This window comes from Plectropomus leopardus, chromosome 12 (genome assembly GCF_026936395.1).
Source record: "Plectropomus leopardus strain MGB_pleo_1.0 chromosome 12, ASM2693639v1, whole genome shotgun sequence".
NCBI lineage: Eukaryota > Metazoa > Chordata > Actinopteri > Perciformes > Serranidae > Plectropomus > Plectropomus leopardus.
The window spans coordinates 4184043-4205044 of NC_142187.1; the positions used below are offsets into that span (position 1 = coordinate 4184043).

The following is a 21002-nucleotide window of genomic DNA, read 5'->3' on the forward strand; positions in this document are numbered from 1 at the left end:
TGCAAGTTAAGATCAAGTTTTTCCATCTTTATTGAGTCTTTTTTTCCCATTTCAATGTAAGTGGAAAAAACAAAGCAATGCAAACAGCAGAATTCAAAATAATTTGTAGCTTTTATTTAAAAAAAAAAAAAAAAGCTTTTTGACTTCAAAATGTGGTAGTAAAAAATGTGATGCAGTAATAATATAAAAGGTTAACCTTCCTTCCTCCTCTTTTTGTTTTTTCTCACTTTCCTTCCTCATTCGCTAATGTTCACTGTACAATTAAAGGGAAAATTCGCCACCTTTTATGTGGACGTCCAATCAGTGTTGATAGTAAATGCTGTCAATTCCTGAGTGGATGCTATATTTACCAAGAAAGTGAAGTTCACAGCTGCAAAATCTGTTATTCCTTCATCCAGCATTATTATTTGATATGATGGTGATGTTGTTGGAGGCAGGCAGAACTACAGGTTGGAACAGCAGTAGCTCAGTCCGTGGGGTCTTGACTTGGGAAATGGCAGGTCTCAGGTTCAATTCCAGATTGATTTGGTTTGTGTGGATTGACAATATTTTTTCAAAATGGAAGAAGAGGTTTGATATTGTCTCTGGGTATTTGGGGTTGTACTCGTATTTAACTCAAAAACAGAACTCCCTGTTGTCTTTGCTTGTATTGCAAACTAGCTCCACTTCCAACAGTAAAAATGGCATCGCAAAATATGAGTGCAGAGGATATTACAGACCAGGAAACATTTTACAGTGCAGCGGAGTTTCGACTGGTGGTCCCTTTGCTCAAACTGCCCTACAATGCCAACAGAACCTGAGTCATGCTGCAATGAATCCCATTGTTTGCAGATTTTGTTGGATGCTGACTCTGAGAGCCTGTGTGTGTGTGTTACTATGCATGAAAATTTTTCAGTACTGAAGATCCTCAGAATGCTGAAGAAAAACTGGCAAAGACAACCAAGACCAGCAGATCTGAGAGGGCAGATGAATATTGAGTGAGTTTTTTTGATTCCCAACACTGTGTTTTGGCTTGTGCACAATGCGTCGTGGTAGCAAATTTGCGAATCCTTGGATAGCGAAGGAACAACGTGCACTCCTCTCATTATGAGTTACCCCCATTAAGGCAGAGCAAGCCAGGCCATCCTTTTGTCATCCAAGGACTCAGATTTGCATCTTAGTATATGTAGGCACTGCTGGCACACATCTTCAAACATAGCACACACCGAGGAATATATTGTTTTACGGACTATATATACCGTCAACACTGATTGGGCGTCCACATAAATCCAAGAAATGTTCCTTTTACTTAGAAACTTTGAGGAAGGTAATAGTAAAGGACATCTGGCTGGAAGATCTTCCAGTCGATTGCAATGACTACATATCTGTATGGCTGCCATTGGGGCAAGGGCTGACCACAGTTTCCACTTCAGTAATCTCAGTCACAAGTTCTCTGATAATAGCCACACTGTCCAGTGGCAGTTCAGTGGTACTCTCTGGCTGTGATTCGACGGGCTGCGTGCTTTGAAAAACCTCCTTTTCCTCTTTGTCTTTCTCTTTCTTTCCTTCATTTTCCACACAAACTCCTCTCTGTTCTGCTTCCTCCTCATCTTCTTTTCTTTTCTCAGTCTCAGGCTTACTACCTTTCTCCTCACCATCTATTCTCTCCTCACCCTCCCTCTGTTCTGTGGTGAGGGCAGTGGTGCTTTCTGCTGGGGGTTCAGACGATCGGCAGCCTTCATTGACGGTCTCACCCACTGATTGGTTTATACCTTTCATTTGCTCTTCACTTCTTTCCTTTTCTATCTCCTCTTCTTTCTCTTCTCCTGTCTGTGTCTCTTCCTTCACCTCTTCGACTGTCTCATGCACCTCCACCTCTTCTGCTGCCTCTATCTTTTTCTCCTCTTTGACTATCTCATGCACCTCCACCTTTTCTGCTGCCTCTATCTGTTTCTCCTCTTTGACTCTCTCACGCACCTCCACCTTTTCTGCTGCCTCTATCTGTTTCTCCTCTTTGACTCTCTCACGCACCTCCACCTCTTCTGCTGCCTCTATCTGTTTCTCCTCTTTGACTCTCTCACGCACATCCACCTCTTCTGCTGCCTCTATCTTTTTCTCCTCTTTGACTATCTCATGCACCTCCACCTCTTCTGCTGCCTCTAACTGTTTCTCTTCTTTGACCCTCTCCACCTCCCAGTTGTCCTTTATTTGTCCTGTCAAGTAGACAGCTCTGTCAGTGGTTTGCCGTTCCATCGTCTGCATTACAGAAGGTGCCACAGAGTCGCAACCAATGGCCTCGCATAGTGACCCAAGCCTGATTTTAACTGAAGTATCTGTACAAGGTGGGGGTGACGATGAGGGGCAGGGATGCTGGTCCGAGGTGTCTTCTGTCACTGTAACTGAGGTTGAGAGGTCAGGTGTTGCAGAACTTTCTGGCGTTGCAGGTGGATCACTTTGAGCACATGCAGCTGGAGCATCTGTGGACTGTGGCGAGGATAGACTGGACATTAGAAGATCGGGGGAGTCTGTGATGGGATTGGTGGAATCTGAGGTTGGTGTACCAACTTCAGCTGCATCAGAGTCAGTTGGGGCTGTGCTGGAAGGCTCAGCTGTAGCTGACTCCATCTTAGAAGGTGCGGAAGTAGCAAGCTGGAATTCTTCTCTGGTTTCCTCGATGCAAGAAGCCTCCTCAGCTGCAGATTCATCGAACTGTTGGGTCACAACAATCACAGGAGACGGAGACACTGTGCTCTGGTCACGGCTTTGAGTCACACCAGGGTCAGGTTTGGCATCAGTGTTAAGATCTGGCTCATTCTTAGGGACTTTCTGACCTCCTTCCTCCACCACAGGAGCAGGTTCTGGATCTTCAGCGGCCGCTGCTGAGGAGTCTCGAGCAGAAGTGGCTGGACTGTCCGGCGCAGAGCGAGGTGGTGTCAGGCCCAGCAGACTGTACTGACTAATGGCCAGGTCTGAGGTGTCCAATAAGAGATTGTTGCTCTTCTTACTGGCTGCATCCTGGACCGCTGAGGAGAGGACAGACAGGTATGTTCAGCAAATGCATAAATTTACAGGACCCAAATGTGTGAATCCTAGCTAGTATGGCAAAGAAATGGCCAACCTTAATGTGCCTTATTCTGCCTTTGATTGGCCCAACATGACGTTCTTATCCTAACCCCAACCACTCCCATTGTACATGCTAAACCTAACCAATCCAACAGACGAAGGCACCAAGTGCTACTACTACTAATAATTATTACTGTTATTAATACTTATTAGTAGTACTAGCCAATCAAAGGGAGAGCAGGGCATTCCTTTGCTGTCCTACGATTTGCTAATTTGGGTCCCAAAGGTCCTAGGACACTTTGGAGTGGCAGCCACCAGTGTTTACCTGTCTCTATCTCCTTGCTGAGGATGCTTTGCAGTACATCATCATAGATGTTACGAACCAGGATGAAACTGCTGTAGTCTGAGAAAATGTACTGCTCAAACTGCTGCAGCTCCTGAACAGAGAAGAAAATGTGATACTTGGTAGACTCAAACTAGTGAAATGAGAAAGAGTAGGAATGTTTCCACTGAAGAGACAGAGCAGTGCGTTTGACCTACATTCTTCCACTTGCTGTCCATTTTGCTGCTGAGAGCGGGCAGAGTGATCTTCAGCAGAGCTTCCTCATAGAGCCTCCTCTGGACAACTCTACTATCATAGTCCAGCTGCTGCTCACACACACACACACACACAGTGAGAGAGAGAGACTTTTCATTCATAAGATTTGAATGTAGGACCTGAAACATTTCTACACTGTAGTATTGCAACTTTCACTTAGGTAAAAGTTCTGAGTACTTCTTCCACCTCTGAGTATATAGGACTTCTTTACTGTGGACAAAAAATAATGTATTTTAATATCATACCTAAAACTAATTTTAATCTATAAAATAATATTTTGTGGAGAACATTGACCCTAAATGATTATCCATATGCAGTAAATAACTACATAACCCACACCCACAACTAGAATTACAGTTGTGCAGATGTATACCTTTGCACACCAGTCACTTACACTTACAGTTTACACCCATGCTTGTAAAAAGGAAGACCTCTACAATCAGCACGGTTTCAAGGTGAACACCAAAGATTAGAGTCCTTTGTTCAGTATCTGACCAAATGTCTCCCTCTCTGTTCCTGGGATATGATGTTGACTTATAGCCAGAAAAGTGTTTTTAGCTGAATATTTTATTGTCGCTTTGACCTTTTGAATATAAAATGTCAACACTTTATAATTCTCTCCTATTAGACATTTGTGTGAAATGTAATGATTAGCATATGAATTCCTGAGTTATTGCAAAAAACATGTTGTGTGAGGTCAAAGTGACCTTGACCTTTGACTACCAAAATGTTCTCAATTCATCCTGGGGTCTATGTGGATGTTTGTGCAAAATTTAAAGAAAAAAAATCAAATTGAAAAAAGAAACCCCAAAACCTTAAGGTGTTCTTGAAATATGTTCACAAGACTGAGACAGATAAGGTTACAATGACCTTGACCTTTTACCTATGACCACCAAAATCTAATCAGAATATCATCATCTTGGAGTCCAAGTGCACATTTGTGTCAAATTTGAAGAAATTTGGACTAACTGTTAACATAACAAAACATGTAACATGTAACATGTAAATTTCTATGTCTATGTGCTAACTGCTATGTCTGTTGTCGGCATGGAGCCATAAAAATTATTCCAATTGAGTTTAATCATAAACTGACTTTGGTGCATGCAGTGTCATACAAGCTTGATTTCTAAAGCTGAAAAAGTATTCCTTGCCACCTTTACCTTCAGGACTCTTTCTTTGGCTCTTTCCATCTTGACAGGAATTTGAGACGGCTGTAGTCTGGCTGATGACTGGAGGAACAGCTCTAAGGTGTACACAGTGCTATCCAACAGCTGGAACATTCAAATGAGAAGTACTGAGGGCTTAGAACTTTCTCTGTTTTGCTCAGGCTTATTAAAAGGTCTTGGTTGTATTGAATGTTGTACTTTGCCAAACTCAAATGAAGGCCATGACTGAACCTCTAGCACTGCTCCGTACCTGCTCCATTTCCAGGTGTGCAGAGTTAACCAGCCTCTGAGGGCTGTTCAGTCCAAAGCGCTGCTTTAACTTTTGAAGTTTCTCTGTCAGGCTCTCCACCTGCCCATAGCTCTGATCCAGACTGATGGAGCGCAGAGTGGACAAGGCCTGCAGAGCACACACAAAACCAGATTTTAAACCAGGTATTAATAGAATTTGACTTGGGTAATGTGAGCTTAAGTTTGGGGCAAAAAAATGAAAAGAATCAGATATGCATACACAGCTGACACAAAGGTCTCTCACCTTCTTTGTGTCCTCTGTTCCTCCGTTTGTGTGTGTGAAGGCTGAGTCCATCTGTGTGTGCAGTTTGTGTCGCATCCCCTGAATCCCTGCACTTATGTTTTCCGTCAGAGCTTCAAGGATGGAGGACAGGTAGGGTGCTACAGACTCACTGCATACTTTCTCTGCTTCTTCATGTATACATGCTGCAACATATGCACGCACATATAGGGACACAAAATGTTTACTGTGACTTTTTGTAGGTTACTGTAGGACTCTTATCAGACAGGAAGCTGATATTGCAGCCCTAGATGTTGGTTTATCCTTTTAAAACCTAGTTCAGTTTTCTTGAGCAGCCTTCAGACGACTCTCAAGCTGTTTAACCCTTTGAAACCTGTGCAAAGTGGTTTGATTTTTTTCAAGAAGATGGGGCAAAGCCATTGAGCAACAGGGGGTGTGCGGCACTTCTTCTGCCACTATACGGCAATACCTGTGACCAATCACACCTGAAGCACTTTTTGCACTTACTAAGGGTTTTTTCCTTAAGTCTAAATTCTTGCTTGTGTTGTACGTCACTTTGGATAAAAGCGTCTGCTAAATGAAATTGTAGAATTGTAGAATTGTAGAACATGGTTAGAGATGTCCCACAAATGACTAGAAATTAGTAAACTGTAACAAAGAAAATGAGCTGAACATTTGTTTTAAAAAGGGGGAAGAATTATTAGGAAATTATCAAAATTATGGGAACATGTCCAGAAAACTACATTCATAGTCATTATTTTATTTATTTTTTAAAGAATATTTTATTGAACTTTTAAGTGTATTCATAGTCATTATAAATGTATATTTAAAATTTGTTACAGAAAAAAATACACATTTTTAAATTTTCTACACTTTTTTGGTTTTATTTTTTACTTTATTTATGTAAACATTTGTTTTGCTGATTTATTATATTATTATTTATTCATTTCTTTTGCTTTTTTTCAGGTAATTTCCTGCTATTTTTCGGGGGCATGTATTGTTAAGTTGATCATTGCCTTTTCCCCTAATGTTTTTGAAAAAAAATCAAACCAGTTTGCTTATGTTTCGAAAAGTTAACAGTGCTGTGTTTGACCTTCCAAAACAGTCAGTCATTTTTCAGGTGTGTTAAAAACTTTACTGGTTCAGTACCTCTGATTTTCTCCTCCAGAAAGAGGTGAGAGGACATTATCTGGTCCAGGTTGGATCTGATTAGAGCCTGATTGGCTGATGCTGTCTGACGACATTCCTCCCTCAGAGCCTCCAGACTTGCAGTAAGTTGTTCCAGCACCAGCGTGTAGGTGGCCTGCACTGTCTGTGATTACACAAACATAACATGATACCATAAAACATTTAGTTTCATATATGCCAAATTGTTAACAGTTGTGTTCAGTGTAACACAGGATGAAATATAGTATTTACAGGGTTTAAAGCTGCAAATGTGATTAATATCTAAATTAAAACAGCTGATGCAGTATTCTAAGAAGACAGAATTTATAAGATAATAATCAGAAATTAGTGGAAAGGAACGACTGAGTACTTTGCATTGCACTGAAAGCATTCATTGCTTTTTGTGGCCACTTAAGGGCAACATTACAAGCTGTAATATTTTCACCTTGTAAAGTTGTTGAGGCAAATTAAAACCAATTACCCATTAAAACCAACCTGATTACCAGAAAAAAGGATGGCATTATAGGTTTCTACAAACCATGGATACTTTATATTTGCATGTTATTCTGTAGTTGATATGTTGAAACTTGACATTTCAACAATGCTGTGGTTGACATGTGGTTATGTTTAGGCGCAAAAGCCAATTGGTTATGATGAGAAGTGTTTCTTTTTTTCTTTTCTGCTTAAATTTCTGGTTTGGGGAGCACAAACCAGCTAGACAAGAAGTAATGCGAAATAGCACCCACGTTTGCGGTTAAAAAGTAGCTGGAAAAAATGCCACAAGTCACAAAAAAAATGTTTACATTTAGGGGCTGAAAAGCTGCTGAGATTAACACCTATGGTTGCTAAAAAAAACATGTTAAGGGGCTAAAAAGTTGTGGATATGCATGATTAGTTAATAAAAAACAATAGCTTTTGTTGTTTGTTGGTCTTGAACAGTGGTCTGCAGTGATCTGCAGCTTTGCAGGCTGCCTGTGTGTCATGCCACCCACCATCCCCTCCAACTCCCTATGACAAGTTCACTTTAGAAATGTAACATTTGTGGTTTGCAGAAATGCACATTGCCAACATTTTCTTGTGGTGACTTGGCAAATTAACACTTCCAACAGACACAGAGCTACATTAGAATTCATTTGGAGTTGTGTTTGTGGCGACTGGATGAATGTTAGTCCAACATTCACTCTGCTTTTAGTTCTGGTTTGGTCTCCACCATCATGTGAGAAAAATATCTTGCTCTTTAACCACTAAATGCTTCACTGTGTTTGCTGTTTGGTGCTGGGCAGGTGGTGCACAGTGGGTTTATCAGGTGCCAGCTGCTGCTGGAAATTAGATTAATAGAAGTAGTAAGAGTGAACCAAAACAGTAAAGCTGTGGGCGACAAAACCAAAACAACCAACAACCTAAAAGATGCTAAAAAGCTCCCTAGAGTTGTGGGAACAGTATAGTTACACGTTAATGCCTGTGGGTGTGTTGTTATGTGACCTATTTCACATATAATAAACACACATTTTTATACATTAATATAAAGATATGTACAAGTGCATTTTCAGGATAAAATCTGTGTTATTTAATTTCAGAATTCAACTTCAGTTTCTGAATTCTGAATTTAGTTGCGCATGAATTCTTCCTTACTGTTCTCTTGTGCTGTGTTCAGACGCCTTTCAAAAGCTATTTAACCCTTTGAACCCTGAGTAAATTGGTTTAATTTCTTTGAAATCACTGTGATCACACAGCTGCAGGAGGGATGTGCTCATTGGCCATCAGTTGTGATCTTCAGTGTGTCCATGAAAAAATGTTTTGGCTGAGACACAGGCAACATGAGGCAACGCACCAGTTGGCTTTCGTCATTGCTACTTCTTTGATGTGGGTTTAGTATATTTGAGCCTGACTTTTCATCACACCTCTGTCGTGTTGGTTGGTGTATAAATTCAACTCACTGCCAACCACTGTCGTATCCTTTCAGTCTTCTTGCCCTTCACTCTAGACTGAAGTTGGCTTTGTAACCATGGCAACACTTCCTCCATCACCTGGCAAGCCAGCACCTACACATGCAAACACACATTTTAATAAGCAAGAGAAGGAACACCAGAAACAGACAGAAAGCGGAGGTGTGTGTGTTTGCTGACTTGTTCCTCAGTGCCCAGCAGCATTTCCCAGGAGTCATAGCATCCTTTGTCCTGTCGGTAGAATTGGAGGGCTCGAATGTACGCCTGGCTCTCATAGGATGAATCACACCAGGGGTCTACAGAAAGGAGATATAAAGGAAATTGGTTGAAATCATGTTTCAACTACTGTGTGTGTCTCAAGTTTAATATATCTTCTTTCTCTGTGCCATACAACACCATTGTTTTCCCAAAAATTAGTAAAAACATTGTGAGTCACACTGTTGCACTGGGTGACATGTTCCTTCCTTACAACCAAATGTAGATTAATCCGCCACTTAAAATAATCCCCAACAAGTGCACTATTTGGCCCTGTTTGAGTAACGTTTATTAAAAACTACAGACAAGCTCCTTCAGGATCCGTTGTGGTTCTCTGGTTGAGGAAGGGTTGGATTAGGTTTGCGACTTTTGGTGCAAAAAGCCCCAAAACAAACAAACAAAAAAAATTAAAAAACTAAACAGCAAAGTCTCATTCCAAAAATCAGGACCTGGTTACTCAAGGTTATATACATATCTTGTGAGCAGTTTCATGAAGGAACTATTTTCTTTCTACTGAACTACACCTACCAACTATATCTCCATGAAGAAGCAAGCGTGTATATACTGCTAGCTCACCCAGTACCACAGACCTAGCTAATGTTGCTAGATACACGCTGCCTTCTACGTTGTGATACGGTTGTCTGGTGTAGTTCAGTTAAAAAAAAAGTTTCATGAGCAGTTTCATGTAGGAACTATTTTCTTACTACTGAAGCGGGTTACTCAAGATAATCCACAGACCTTGTTGTGAGCAGTTTCATGTAGGATCTATTTTCTTTCTACTGAACTAAACCCACCAATTGTATCACTGCGCAGAAGGAAGTGTGCATCTACTCATGGACAAGAGATTTGTGCTCATGATAGCATAAGATGTAAACATTAATGGCGTCTTCTTCGGCTAAGCAATAACATAAGCTAGTTCAGTGGTGCTTGGTGAGCTAGCAGTAGTGCACACTTCCTTCTGTGAGTTGATGCACGTTTGAGTGTAGTTCAGGAAAGAAGATAGTCCTTTAGTAATACAGGTAAGACTATGTATTTCTGATTTCAGGGTGAACTCCTGTAAGGCATTAAACGCCCCAAAAATAATAATGTAAAAAATACAGTATATATTTGTGATTTGTTATTTTAAAAATTACATTTTAAGTAGGAACTATGGGCTTGTAGCTGAGAGAGATACTCAAAGTATTGAGAAATAGACTAAAATATTATTGGGGTTGGCCTTAAAAATCTCTCACAAAAGTAAATGTGATTCTTGCGTCACATCATGCATGTGTCCCAGTCACTGCTATAATTTCTGTTGTTCAGACTCTGCAGTTAGTTCTGGTCTTGCTGTGTTTAGTAGTTTTAGGTTTCACATCTCTAATTTATGTCCTGTTTTCTTCCGTTTTATATCCCAATATTAATTCTTTTGTGATCTTGTTCCCCATTAAAGTTTTTGGGCATTCTAAATTGATGGAGGATGTTTGAGGAACAGAAAGCTATACAAATGCTGAGTAAGTATATTTATCATTAACACCATCAGTGTAATTCACACTTGTGCCACTCAAAACTGAAGCAGGCAGCATGAAATCATTTCCCTGCTGATGTCACTGACATGTGATGTGCTCCAGTGCTTTAAGGGTACACCAGGAATACAGTTTGAAGTACAAAACAGTCACTCAGTTGACAGAAAACACACACACACACACACTCACCAAATGTGGTGACATAATTTCCTTTACAATTTAAAATTTTGATTTCACATCACTGCAACCAGCTTGGTGGCAGTAGGGCGCCCTTTGGGCTGACTCTGGAGATGGTCCATCTTAAGTACGACATGGTGCATTTAAAATGGTAATGAAAACGCAAATCAGTGTGACATGGATTTATTAGGTGTGGCAAAAATGCCAATGGAAAATCTGGTAACAACAGACATTGTTAGAGAGGCCTAGTGCTCAGTGGGGAAAAAATGCAGCTCAATTCCCTTTCAGATGAGCTTTATAGGTGCAGTGTGAAGGACTGAAGGGGACATATTGGCAGAAATATAATATTTATTACAGTGTTTGTCTTAGGTGTATAATCATCTTGAACTAAGAATCGTAGTGTTTTTGTTACCTTTTGTTACCCCTGAAACTCGTTTAGTTATGCATGAAGCCAATAAAGTTCAACTACCAGGGTAGAAAATTGGAGTTGTTCTGTAAGTAGAGCAGGCGCAATAGAACTCTCTGCCTGCCAAGCAGCTAACTTCAATTTAGCCCCTCTCCAATCTGAATGAGGATAAAACGATTTAATCTTGGGGCTCTTTGAGACTTTAAAAATGTCATTGGACTGAATGGATCAAATTCTGACGGTCATTTCATGTGGGTTTTGATGCTTACAAAAATGTATACACCGATTTACAGATGTCTCTTTTACATTGCATGCTAATGGGAAAAAGTATGTCTTTTGGGGCCTAATGGCATTATGTGACCCATCAAGTTGTAGTCACTTGGTTTGATGTCAAGTTGGCTTGGCAAAGTCTGGCACACTTCCCTAGGGTCTGATATGGAGTAGGTCCTCTGTTGTGGTGTGTGATATGTTATTTCTACAGTAGCCCAGAACTAACACAGCAAACACTGTATCTAGATAAGGCCATTCACATTTTTGCATCAACCACCGTAGTTCTCAGTTGTTTGCAAGTTTCAGTTTTGCATCCTGCAACCTCACTGCTGGTTGCCGCTAAATCCCACACACTGGGCCTTTTAAGGTACAACGTGTATGGGTGTTTAAAACACATTGGTTTAGTATTCAGCACAGCAATATTACTGATCTTCTCAAGTAGCAACATTAAATAAGCTACCAACCCTGCTATCCAACGTTTTGCACCTAAACCGTCTTACTGTATTTCCCAAGGAAATGCCTTTTTTCCTCAAAATTATACGCATCATCTCAAAAGACCGTAAACCAGCTTAATGAACACTGTATTTAATGTTTTTTATGGCCAGGAGTCCAGGCTGACCATAACATTTGACATGTTATCACCTTATAAAGTTGCTCATGTGTTAGCAAACAATTGCCTGTTTAAACATCTAGCAGACATGAAGCAACATTAGCATTTATGTATGCTTAGTCTTAATTAAATATTAGCTCTACTTCTCGCTCTGTTTTGGTATCCACCAACATGAGAGACAGAAAAAGTATGCCAGCAAATGCTAAACTATGATCACCAGCTGGTTGCCAGCTTTGTTAGTCTACTGTTTGGTGCTGGGCGGGTTGTGAGATGAAAACGGCTTGCTGCTGCTGCTGTAAAGTAAGTTGATGAGAGCACCGAGACTCAATTGGAACAGTAAGGATGTGGGCAAGAGCACCAAAAAACATGAGCTAAAAGATGCTCAGTAGAGCTGATGTGAGTTGTTGCTATAAGCAACTTGTTTCATGTTACCCAAGGTCATTTGACCCATTGTTATTTAAAAAACAAAGTTGATTGGTGCATCTCAAAGGAATTTCAATAAGACTTACTTTGGTAATCTTGTAAGAGAAAAAGAGAAATGTCTTTTTTTTGTGGAAGTTCCCCCGTTTACTCAATTTTATCTGGTAAAATGAAACAGAAATGCTTGTCAAGACTTGTTTCATGTTATTTATTTTTGACACTAGAGGGAGCCATCTCTAGTTTATTAAATCAAAGAATTAAAGTTCCAAAAACGTAATAAGAGTAAATTTAAAATGTTGTTTGGAAGAGAAAAAGACTCATATATTATTTTGGAATTAATAAGGTCGACACTTTAAGTCACTGCTGGCCAGCTGTTTGTTGTTTCCTGTTTCGGCTGACAGTATCTTAGTAGCTGTGCAGATATGACATGCCATACTTTCGCAACCTTATGACTTAAAGTAAAGCAGTAGCTTTTGCTTTGTATCCTTGCTAACCACACAGGAAGTCAACAGCATTAATATTTTTATCTGTCGCCAGGGCAACTGCCACCACAAATGACAAATTGACAAAGAGCCAGCCAGTAAGACAATTCTCACTTTTCAGCGGGTTTAAATAATCTCATCTGACATTACAGACACGTTAAAGTGTTGAGACCTGTTTAAATCATCAGAGGGCCCGCACCACCTCAGCAGATGGTGGTTATGACTCAAATACCATTTTGGCAGTTAAAAAAAACTGTTCAGATTTTTTAAAAGGGTACATTTTAAGGCATGTGGTGTTGTGCATCACTGGTCAGTTTTAAATTAACATCACCTATATTATTGATGATATCTCTTTTTTTTTAGGTACTTCATATTTTCTTGTTTTAATTGATTTAATTCTTTGTCAATATTTTTGGGATTAATTTCACATTTTGGAAAATAAGCATGTTTGCTTTCTTTACAAATGTAGAAAACAGGAGCAAGGACTAGCTTAGCACGAAAATACTAAATGTTGTATCTCAAATGTTTAATTAGTAACTCGAAAGCAAAAAAAGTGAAGTAGACAATGTGTGATAATAGGGGGTTGTTTGGCGTGCTGTAACCAAGAAATAGTTTCAGCATCTCTAAAACCATGAACTGTCATTTTTACATTTCTCTTTGTATTCAGATTAAAAATCAAGTTAGAGGTTGAGTCAGCTCAGTCACTAGAAGCCAATGTTGGCATTGTGCATTTCTGAAAACCATGGATACCTTACCTTTTTACATTATATACGAATCATATCAATATTTCTGAAGTGACATAGTTCTCTTTTCATCGAGTGAGTAAGTGACTTAGTGGGATGGCTGCCAGCTGCAGACCACTGTTAGAGATCAACAAACAAAAAAACAGTTGTTTTTTGGCAACACATCAACAACATTTCCAGTGGTGATTGTCCCACTAAAACCAGGTATTTTAACCCAAAAGATCCATTTTCCTTATCATGACCAGTAGTTTTTGTGCCTAAACCTAACCACGTAAACCACAGCATTGTAGAAACGTTAAGTTTTGTCATATCCGCTACATTATAAGTTAAAAATGTTACTTTTCTGTGGTTTTCAGAAACATACAAAGCCAACATTTACGAGGTACCAAACCACTGAAATGTTCATCAGTGAATCACAGCCAAGTCAGGGAACTGGGTCAGGCAGGTGAGTCACTCAAAAAGTTTGATTGTATAAGCTAATATTTACTAGCCTGAGCTACTGGCCATAAAAGATTAAGAAAGACTATAACAGAGACGTGTAGTAAATAAGGCAATATATAGTTTCATGTCAGAGAAAGCTGTTTGACATATCATCTCTTCTTGAAGGATACTTTGCTGATTTTCAACCATCTTTGCATCAAACGGTAGTATGACCCACCTAAACTAGGCAGTGCTGATCAAATATAAATCCAAATTATGATACTGCACTGCCTATTTCTTGCCCCAAATGTTTGTGGAAACATGTTTTAGTGCCCTGTTTAGCTGTAATAGCGAGAGCTTGTTAACAGGAAGTGGGCAACATACTGCTCTCTGCACAGTGAAAATGGAGGCCGAAAAAACTTGAATCAAACGGTAAAACTAAGCAGTGCTGATGAAATATAACCTTAGATTCTGTTAGTGAGTTACATATTTCTCAGCTCTGTTTCACCGTAACTGTAATACGATATCTGTAACTATCATCATCATCTTCTCATCTCTTAGAAAGAAAGTAAATAAGTGCATTTCCAAATATGTTTGAACGATTCTCTTTGGCAGCTGAGACTTTATAAGGGTTGTTTTCTTCCGACGAGAGTTAGCCCCCACTTTCAGCTACAGCTTGCATTACATTAGCAAATGTGTGGGTGAGTGTGTGTCTTACCAAGGTTGCCGTGTCTAATGCAAGTCTTGAGGGTAGACAGAAAGTTATCTCGTTCCTCTTCCTGTTGGAACAGGAAGCATGTATGGCCCATGTAAGGCAGGTGCAGATACACAGCAAGGGCAGCTGGAGACGATACCACTGAAGAAGAATCCTCCTTCACTCCTAAACACACACATGGACACACACAACAGTTTACAGATATTGCTTGACTGTTTTTTCTGAAACATGAATTAGCGGCATTAACCATGAACAATGCTCAATCCTGTAATGTTGATCAAACTGGTCATTTCTCATTAGCTGGCCACCAATGTTGATAGATGTTGATGTTTGGTTGAATTAAAGTTACAATTTCAAGTGACCAAAATTCAATGGCAGGACAACATCTAATGCCAACATCAATCTGATGCACATTACTGAAGGCAGGTGATATTTTGTTGGTTTCAAGTTGTGTTGTTGATTAACAAAAATCCCACGTTCTCTTAACATCTCATGCCAATTTCTTCTTGATGTAAATAACAATGTTTGATCATAAGGTATGGAAAACAAACCCAGTGTCTGCCAAGCAACATGAAGTTTGCAACAACACAACATGGATTTCTAACACAGCAGACATTTAAAATATCCTCAACCTGATTATAATTCCAACCAAAATTTAACATCTGTCTAACTTTAGGGCCCACACCTTTCTGACATCATTTGAGAATCTGAGAAACTACAATTTTGGGTACTTTCACATTGGCTTCATTAGCCATAGTTAGCCGCTTGTTGTGAACCCAGAATCGAGCTATTGTTAACTTCTGTAAAGATGTTGTTACATTGGAATAAATTGTAAAAGGGACTTCTGCACACTGTCTAACTTGTAATGCCACTTTTGTTTGCAACGTTTCTGTGCTAGAACTTCATCAGGCGATCAGAATGAAGGTCTAGTACTGAAATCTCACAAATAAAAGTGATATTGCACATTAGACAGTGTGTGGGAGTCCTTTTGGTCAATCCGTCCCTCTCCAACGCACCCGTCTCATGTGATAGATGTGCAATGTGTTCTTCTGTTGGATATTGGAATATGTTAAAATTACCATTGAGTATTCCTGCACAGGTCTGCTCCAAGTGAGCTCTGGACTCCTCCTCTGTGGTGAACACACTGCCCCCTGCTGGCTGGAGGACCAACTTTGCTGCACATCCACGATTGAAAGACTACAGGTGAAAACAGAGAAAACAATCTCCAGTACTAGCATACATTTCATTTGTATTATGAATGATTTTCGTGAGTGTGTATATATGTGAGTCTCACCTCCATGTTTTCATGTATCTCCACTTTGTAGTCACGTCTCAGGATGGTGTATCTCTCTCTGCATTTCTTTCCCTGCTCATCCCAGCAAGAGAACTTTACATTCCCTTGGTACAGCACTTCCTCTGGAGCATACTGAGGCTGTAAGTACACACACACACACACACACACACACACACACACACACACACACACACACACACACATTAAACTTTACACATTTACCTTTTCAAAAATTGGCAGATTTTCCTGCCACATCCAGCATGTGTGTAGTCAGCAAAAAATTCTCTCCTCAAACTCATCAAGTGTGGCTGCTTAATGAACGACTCTACATGTCACACTATGCTCTATGTACCCTTTTAGCGTCTGTTTTGGATTGTCATGGGTGGCGTGTCCTGTGTTTACTACTCTTCCATCTCACTCCACGCAAACTTTCTCACTCTTTATAAAAGACAAGTTGCTGAGTGAGTCTCAGAATGATGTGGCTCAATGTGTCTCATACAGACACTAAAAGGCGCCTCGCTACATTGATACTGAGGACCACCGACCAAAGGTCGCTATTTGACGAGTTTGGAGTAAGAGCACCCTGTCAGCCAGTGTTAACAGGGCATTGTTGAGTGTTGATGGACAGATCTACAGGTGCAGCTCTTACCCCTCTTGTGAGCAACAGGCCCCTCCCCTCTTTCTTAGGCTCCACCTCTTGGTGTAAATGTCCGATGTAGGCTGCAGAATACTGCTGACAGTAAAACACACGGAAGCGCTGGAATGAACTGTCCACAAGTCCTGCAAACACACATACATAGATGCACATATTTTTAAAAAATGATATCATACTGTATTTATCTCTGTTTATCTGGACCCTTTAAAAATATTTTGTTTTCCACCTCAAAAATTAATAATCACCTTATTTAATTATTGCATGGAATAATTAGTACATCCTAACCATAGGCGCAAGATTTGGTTTTAATGGGGAACAAGTGCATATTACTGTAAAAGCTGCACTATGTTTTAAAATTTTAACAATGGATTGAATGCCAGCATGTTATATGAAAGTGGACACTTACAGATGAGCCCACACAGAATGATCATCATACTTTGCTGTTTACATCCCACCTGGCTTATCGTTCAATTTTATGCACCATATCTTTACTGTTTTGGTTCACTCTCATCAAACTTATTACCATTGATGTAGGTTTATAAAAGTTGTGATAAACCAACTGTACACTACCCTCTTAGCGCCAAACAGCAGACAGACAAAAATAGTGACCAGCTGCAGAACATAGTTGAGTATTTAGTCAAAGTCACGTCAAAGTCAGCTTTATTGTCAATTCTGACATGTATGTTAGACATACAGTGCAAATAAGTACAATTAGCTTCTTAAGAGACAGATATTTTTGTCAGAAATTGGAGACCAAAAACAGAGTTAAAAGGAGAGTAAAGATTGGTCTCCAAATATATAAAATAAAAGACTCCAAATATTTTTTTCCTGTAGACATTTCAACTGGTTTTGTCAAAATTATTTCTGTAATCTACTATTTTATTTTATTTTTTTGCAATTTATGGTACATTTCATACTGCATTTCAATTTATGTGTCTGAATAATCCCATGTGGGACAGGTCATACAAATGACCATACAAGTAAATAAAATATTAATTAATTAATTAATTCATACCAAGTTGCTCATTGCCTGTTTTTTTCCATGTTTTTAAAATAAATCATACCACTTTGCTTAAAGTTCAGAGGTTACATACTTGTGAAAGATGTCCAAGGTTTTGAGGGGTTAAATACTCATGATGATTGATTTAATCAAGCTTAGAAAGGGGAAATGTTAAATGAAATAACATAACATAACACAGATACAATTTTTACTACCTATAGAGGCAAAATGCTCAAGTATTAATGATGGAATCATAACAAATCATATGCAGGTGTGATGCTGTTTAACATGTCTGAATTGTCAATAGTTTTTTTTCCAGATCTCATTCTCTTTAATCACACCAAAAGTATTAATTTACAGATCTGAAGATCTTTTTTGGAGGGCAAAATCCATCTTTAATAACATCTTCAAACCAGTGTCTGTATGAGATTTGTCAAATGTCTTGAGAGAGATGAGAAGGGTAAATGTTCTCCCTTAACTGGAGCCTCTTGATGTGTTTGAATGTGGCTCAGTCATAATCTATTGTTTATCATTTGTTTACACTGTATGACCATTATCACACATTGTTTGGGTCACTTACAGAGTGACCCAAACACTGTGACTGACTTTCATCTTACACACACACACACACACACACACACACACACACACACAGATCAGACAACCCATAATAATGTAATAGTTGGAAATGGCTGTAATTACATTGTAGCAGATTAGTGACAGGATGTGGTTGTGCTGATAACATGTATAGGAATGCACACATTGACATAAGCAACTCACAAAGTGCATCATGTTGTACAATTTTTGTTAGTCAATTTTAAATTTTAAAGTTAGTTTGAATTTAAAATTATAAAGTGTGCCTTAATCCCAAAACACATTTTTATTTATCACACTTTCAATGACAAAAAGTTACTGTCCCAGTGTCTTGGTGGTTAATGTGAGTACCATAAACCAGACGTCCCCACGTTGTTTCCGGGGACCTTTGCTGCATGTCACACCCCTCCCCATGTTTCCTGTCTGTGCTTAGAGCTGTCTAATACCGACCACCGAATGATATGTGATGCCATCCTCATGTAGAAACACTTTTAAAGTGCAGTCTGATACAACGTCCCAAAAATGACCATAGATTTGAATGAACTGTTCTGTAATAGTGTCAGTGCGGTATTCAGTTTTTTTTTTCTCTAACAAGCAATAGTCATCACTGACGTAACTTGTTAAAATTCTTCTTACAGTCTGCCTTATTAATATGCATCTTGGCTAAAGTGGTTATCTTACCTCCAAAAATCACCCAAACCAGAACACTTCATACATGTCTCATGAGATAACAATTCCTACACTGTCACTCATAACACACTAAGGGACTGTTGGTTACTAATGAGAGAGGAGGGGAGTAGTGCAAAACGGGGGATGGATATCATTTTTGAAGCACTGGGTAGGGAGTTATGGGTTGTTTTTTTTTAAGTTGGGGAAGAGACATTCAACTTTGGTAGTTGTATTTTATACCCTCAGAAACCACGAACCAGCACTTGGGTTTGAAAATCTCTAAAAATCTGCCCAAATGAAATTTTATTTATATAGCACCTTTCAAACCAAACTAATGCATTTCAAGTGCTTTACAGTTAAATTGAAGAAACAAAAACAAAACAACACAGGAAATAAGCGAAAATAGATCTTAGAAAATGGATCTTAATAAATAGAATAAGTATCAACCATGAAATTGTGATAGTAAGACACTACACAAAAGCCAGAATAAAAAGTTAGGCTGTTAGTCTACATTTACATTTATTTCCAGGGAGCTTGGAGGGCCCCCCTTTAATTGGGGCCCTGGATAAGAAGTCCCACTCTCCTCTCCAATACAACAACCCTGTGTTTTTTTGTGGCTGGTGGAGGATGAATGAGAAAAAGGTTTATAGATTTTACAGAATATGCTCATTGACTGTACTGTATTTGTGGGAAAGCAATGAAACATAATTCACAGTTTGGGCCACACAAACTTCTGTTCCACTGACTGTGTGAAGAGTTTTGACAGTATGACTGTGCATTTTAAAACTGTAAGAACATATAAAGACTCATGTAAAATAATGTGGCATTTGAGGATAAACTAGTTCTAAATCGATGTTCAGATTTAAAGCAGATGGTAAACCAACATTAACATTGCCAATAGGGGTCGACCAGTACAGTTTTTTTTAAAATTCAATTCAATTTCAATTTTATTTATAAAGCCCATTATCACAAAACACATTTTGCCTCAGAAGGCTTTAAAGCATACGACATCCCTCTATCCTTAGACCCTCATATCATCTAGGGAAAAACTCTCCCAAAAAAACCTGTAACGGGGGAAAAATGAGAACGATAACCAATATTTGGAACTGATATGTATTACCAAAAAAAAAAGAAAATATTTATATATTTAAAATTTGGAATATAACAAACTCTAACACAAAACTTTGTTTAAATGCCTTTAGCCATGTTTTAGCAAAACTGATATGTTCAGCATCATATGCAGCCAGTTGCCAGCAACTTTTTTTATTTATGAATATATGAATATTTTTTCAAAAAAAAACGTAGCTCCCTGTGGTTTTACAAAGTAAATGTTCTTCCCATGCTAACAGTTTCTTTGCACTTTTTAATTGAATAATTTGATTGGTGATTGGTGAATATACAGATAATCGGTAAAATGCCACATATTGCCCTGATAACTATGATTACAAGTGTTACCATCAGCCCTACACACATACACACACACACACACACACACACACACACACACACACACATACATCCTGACCACTTCTGTTATTTCTCCTTTACTTCACTTTTCTGTCTGCTTCTCTTCCTCTCTATTTATCTGTTTTTTTCTCTTTGTAAAACCTCAAATCGAGCAGTCATACACTATAAGATACCTCGGCCAAAAGTCCTCCTTGAGGATTCCACACAAGAAGTGCTGATAGAAATGTAGTTGTATAGGAAAGTAGGAAAAAATATCTCTCAGTTTTACCTTTGATGTTGCTGATTTTAGCCTCGTCCAGCAAGCCAGAGGAAGATGCTCCCATAGTGTTTCTCTAATCCCTTCTTCTCAAATTAAAACTGAATTCAGTTCTGTGTATGTGCACACACAGAGTATACACAGGAAACCTGTATGTCAACTAAATGAGCTGCTCTGATGTGTCAAGAGGTTTTTGCTCAGCTCATTTCCTCTGTTTGGCGGTGAGGCAGTGTGTGGTGAGTGGGGCGGTAAAACAGGAGGTGAAATCTGTCACAGCAGTCATCTCAGCAGCTTCAACACCAGACACGAGTGTCACAGCCTCCCCTGTAGGGCCATCTGCTGGTGAACACGCAAACAAGGCAGCATTTTTAGGTCCAGTGAGGCATGTTACTCTAACATCAGTGGAGTTACCACTTAAAGGTTAGTCTTTCACAAATGAAACCTAAAACATAGGCCTAAGGGTTTGACTGTTTTGTTGTCAAAAGAAACTAAGGGGTCTTTTAATTTAGAGGGTAAATTAAGGAGTATTAAAGGTACTTGAAAGGAATACTTAACCCTCCTAAAGGTGTGTCGGTGGTGAAGGTGTAACCCTTTGGGACCTGGAGTGACATCACTTTTC

General features: G+C 39.1%; 1 protein-coding gene across 1 annotated transcript; it reads right to left on the minus strand.

Annotated features, from left to right (window-relative positions):
* Window positions 1-12: 12 nt before the first annotated feature.
* On the minus strand, window positions 13-20609 carry LOC121951544 (protein Niban 1-like). The gene is made up of 14 exons (XM_042497911.2): window positions 20396-20609; window positions 16392-16522; window positions 15743-15880; window positions 15528-15645; window positions 14452-14613; window positions 8629-8744; window positions 8440-8544; window positions 6485-6647; window positions 5339-5520; window positions 5057-5203; window positions 4801-4911; window positions 3583-3690; window positions 3368-3479; window positions 13-3002 (listed from the first exon to the last, which is right to left on the minus strand). Exons 1-14 carry the CDS (start codon window positions 20448-20450, stop codon window positions 1357-1359), a joined length of 3294 nt encoding a protein of 1097 aa, XP_042353845.2. The 5' UTR covers window positions 20451-20609; the 3' UTR covers window positions 13-1356.
* Between the last annotated feature and the right edge of the window lie 393 nt (window positions 20610-21002).

Excerpts from the sequence above, each read along its gene's own strand:
- LOC121951544 (XM_042497911.2), bottom strand. The coding sequence starts at position 20,450 with ATGGGAGCATCTTCCTCTGGCTTGCTGGACGAGGCTAAAATCAGCAAC. Across the intron at positions 4,912-5,056 it reads CACACCTGGAAATGGAGCAG|CTGTTGGATAGCACTGTGTA; the intron begins GTACGGAGCAGT and ends TGAATGTTCCAG. Across the intron at positions 3,480-3,582 it reads TGGACAGCAAGTGGAAGAAT|GAGCTGCAGCAGTTTGAGCA; the intron begins GTAGGTCAAACG and ends TTCTCTGTTCAG.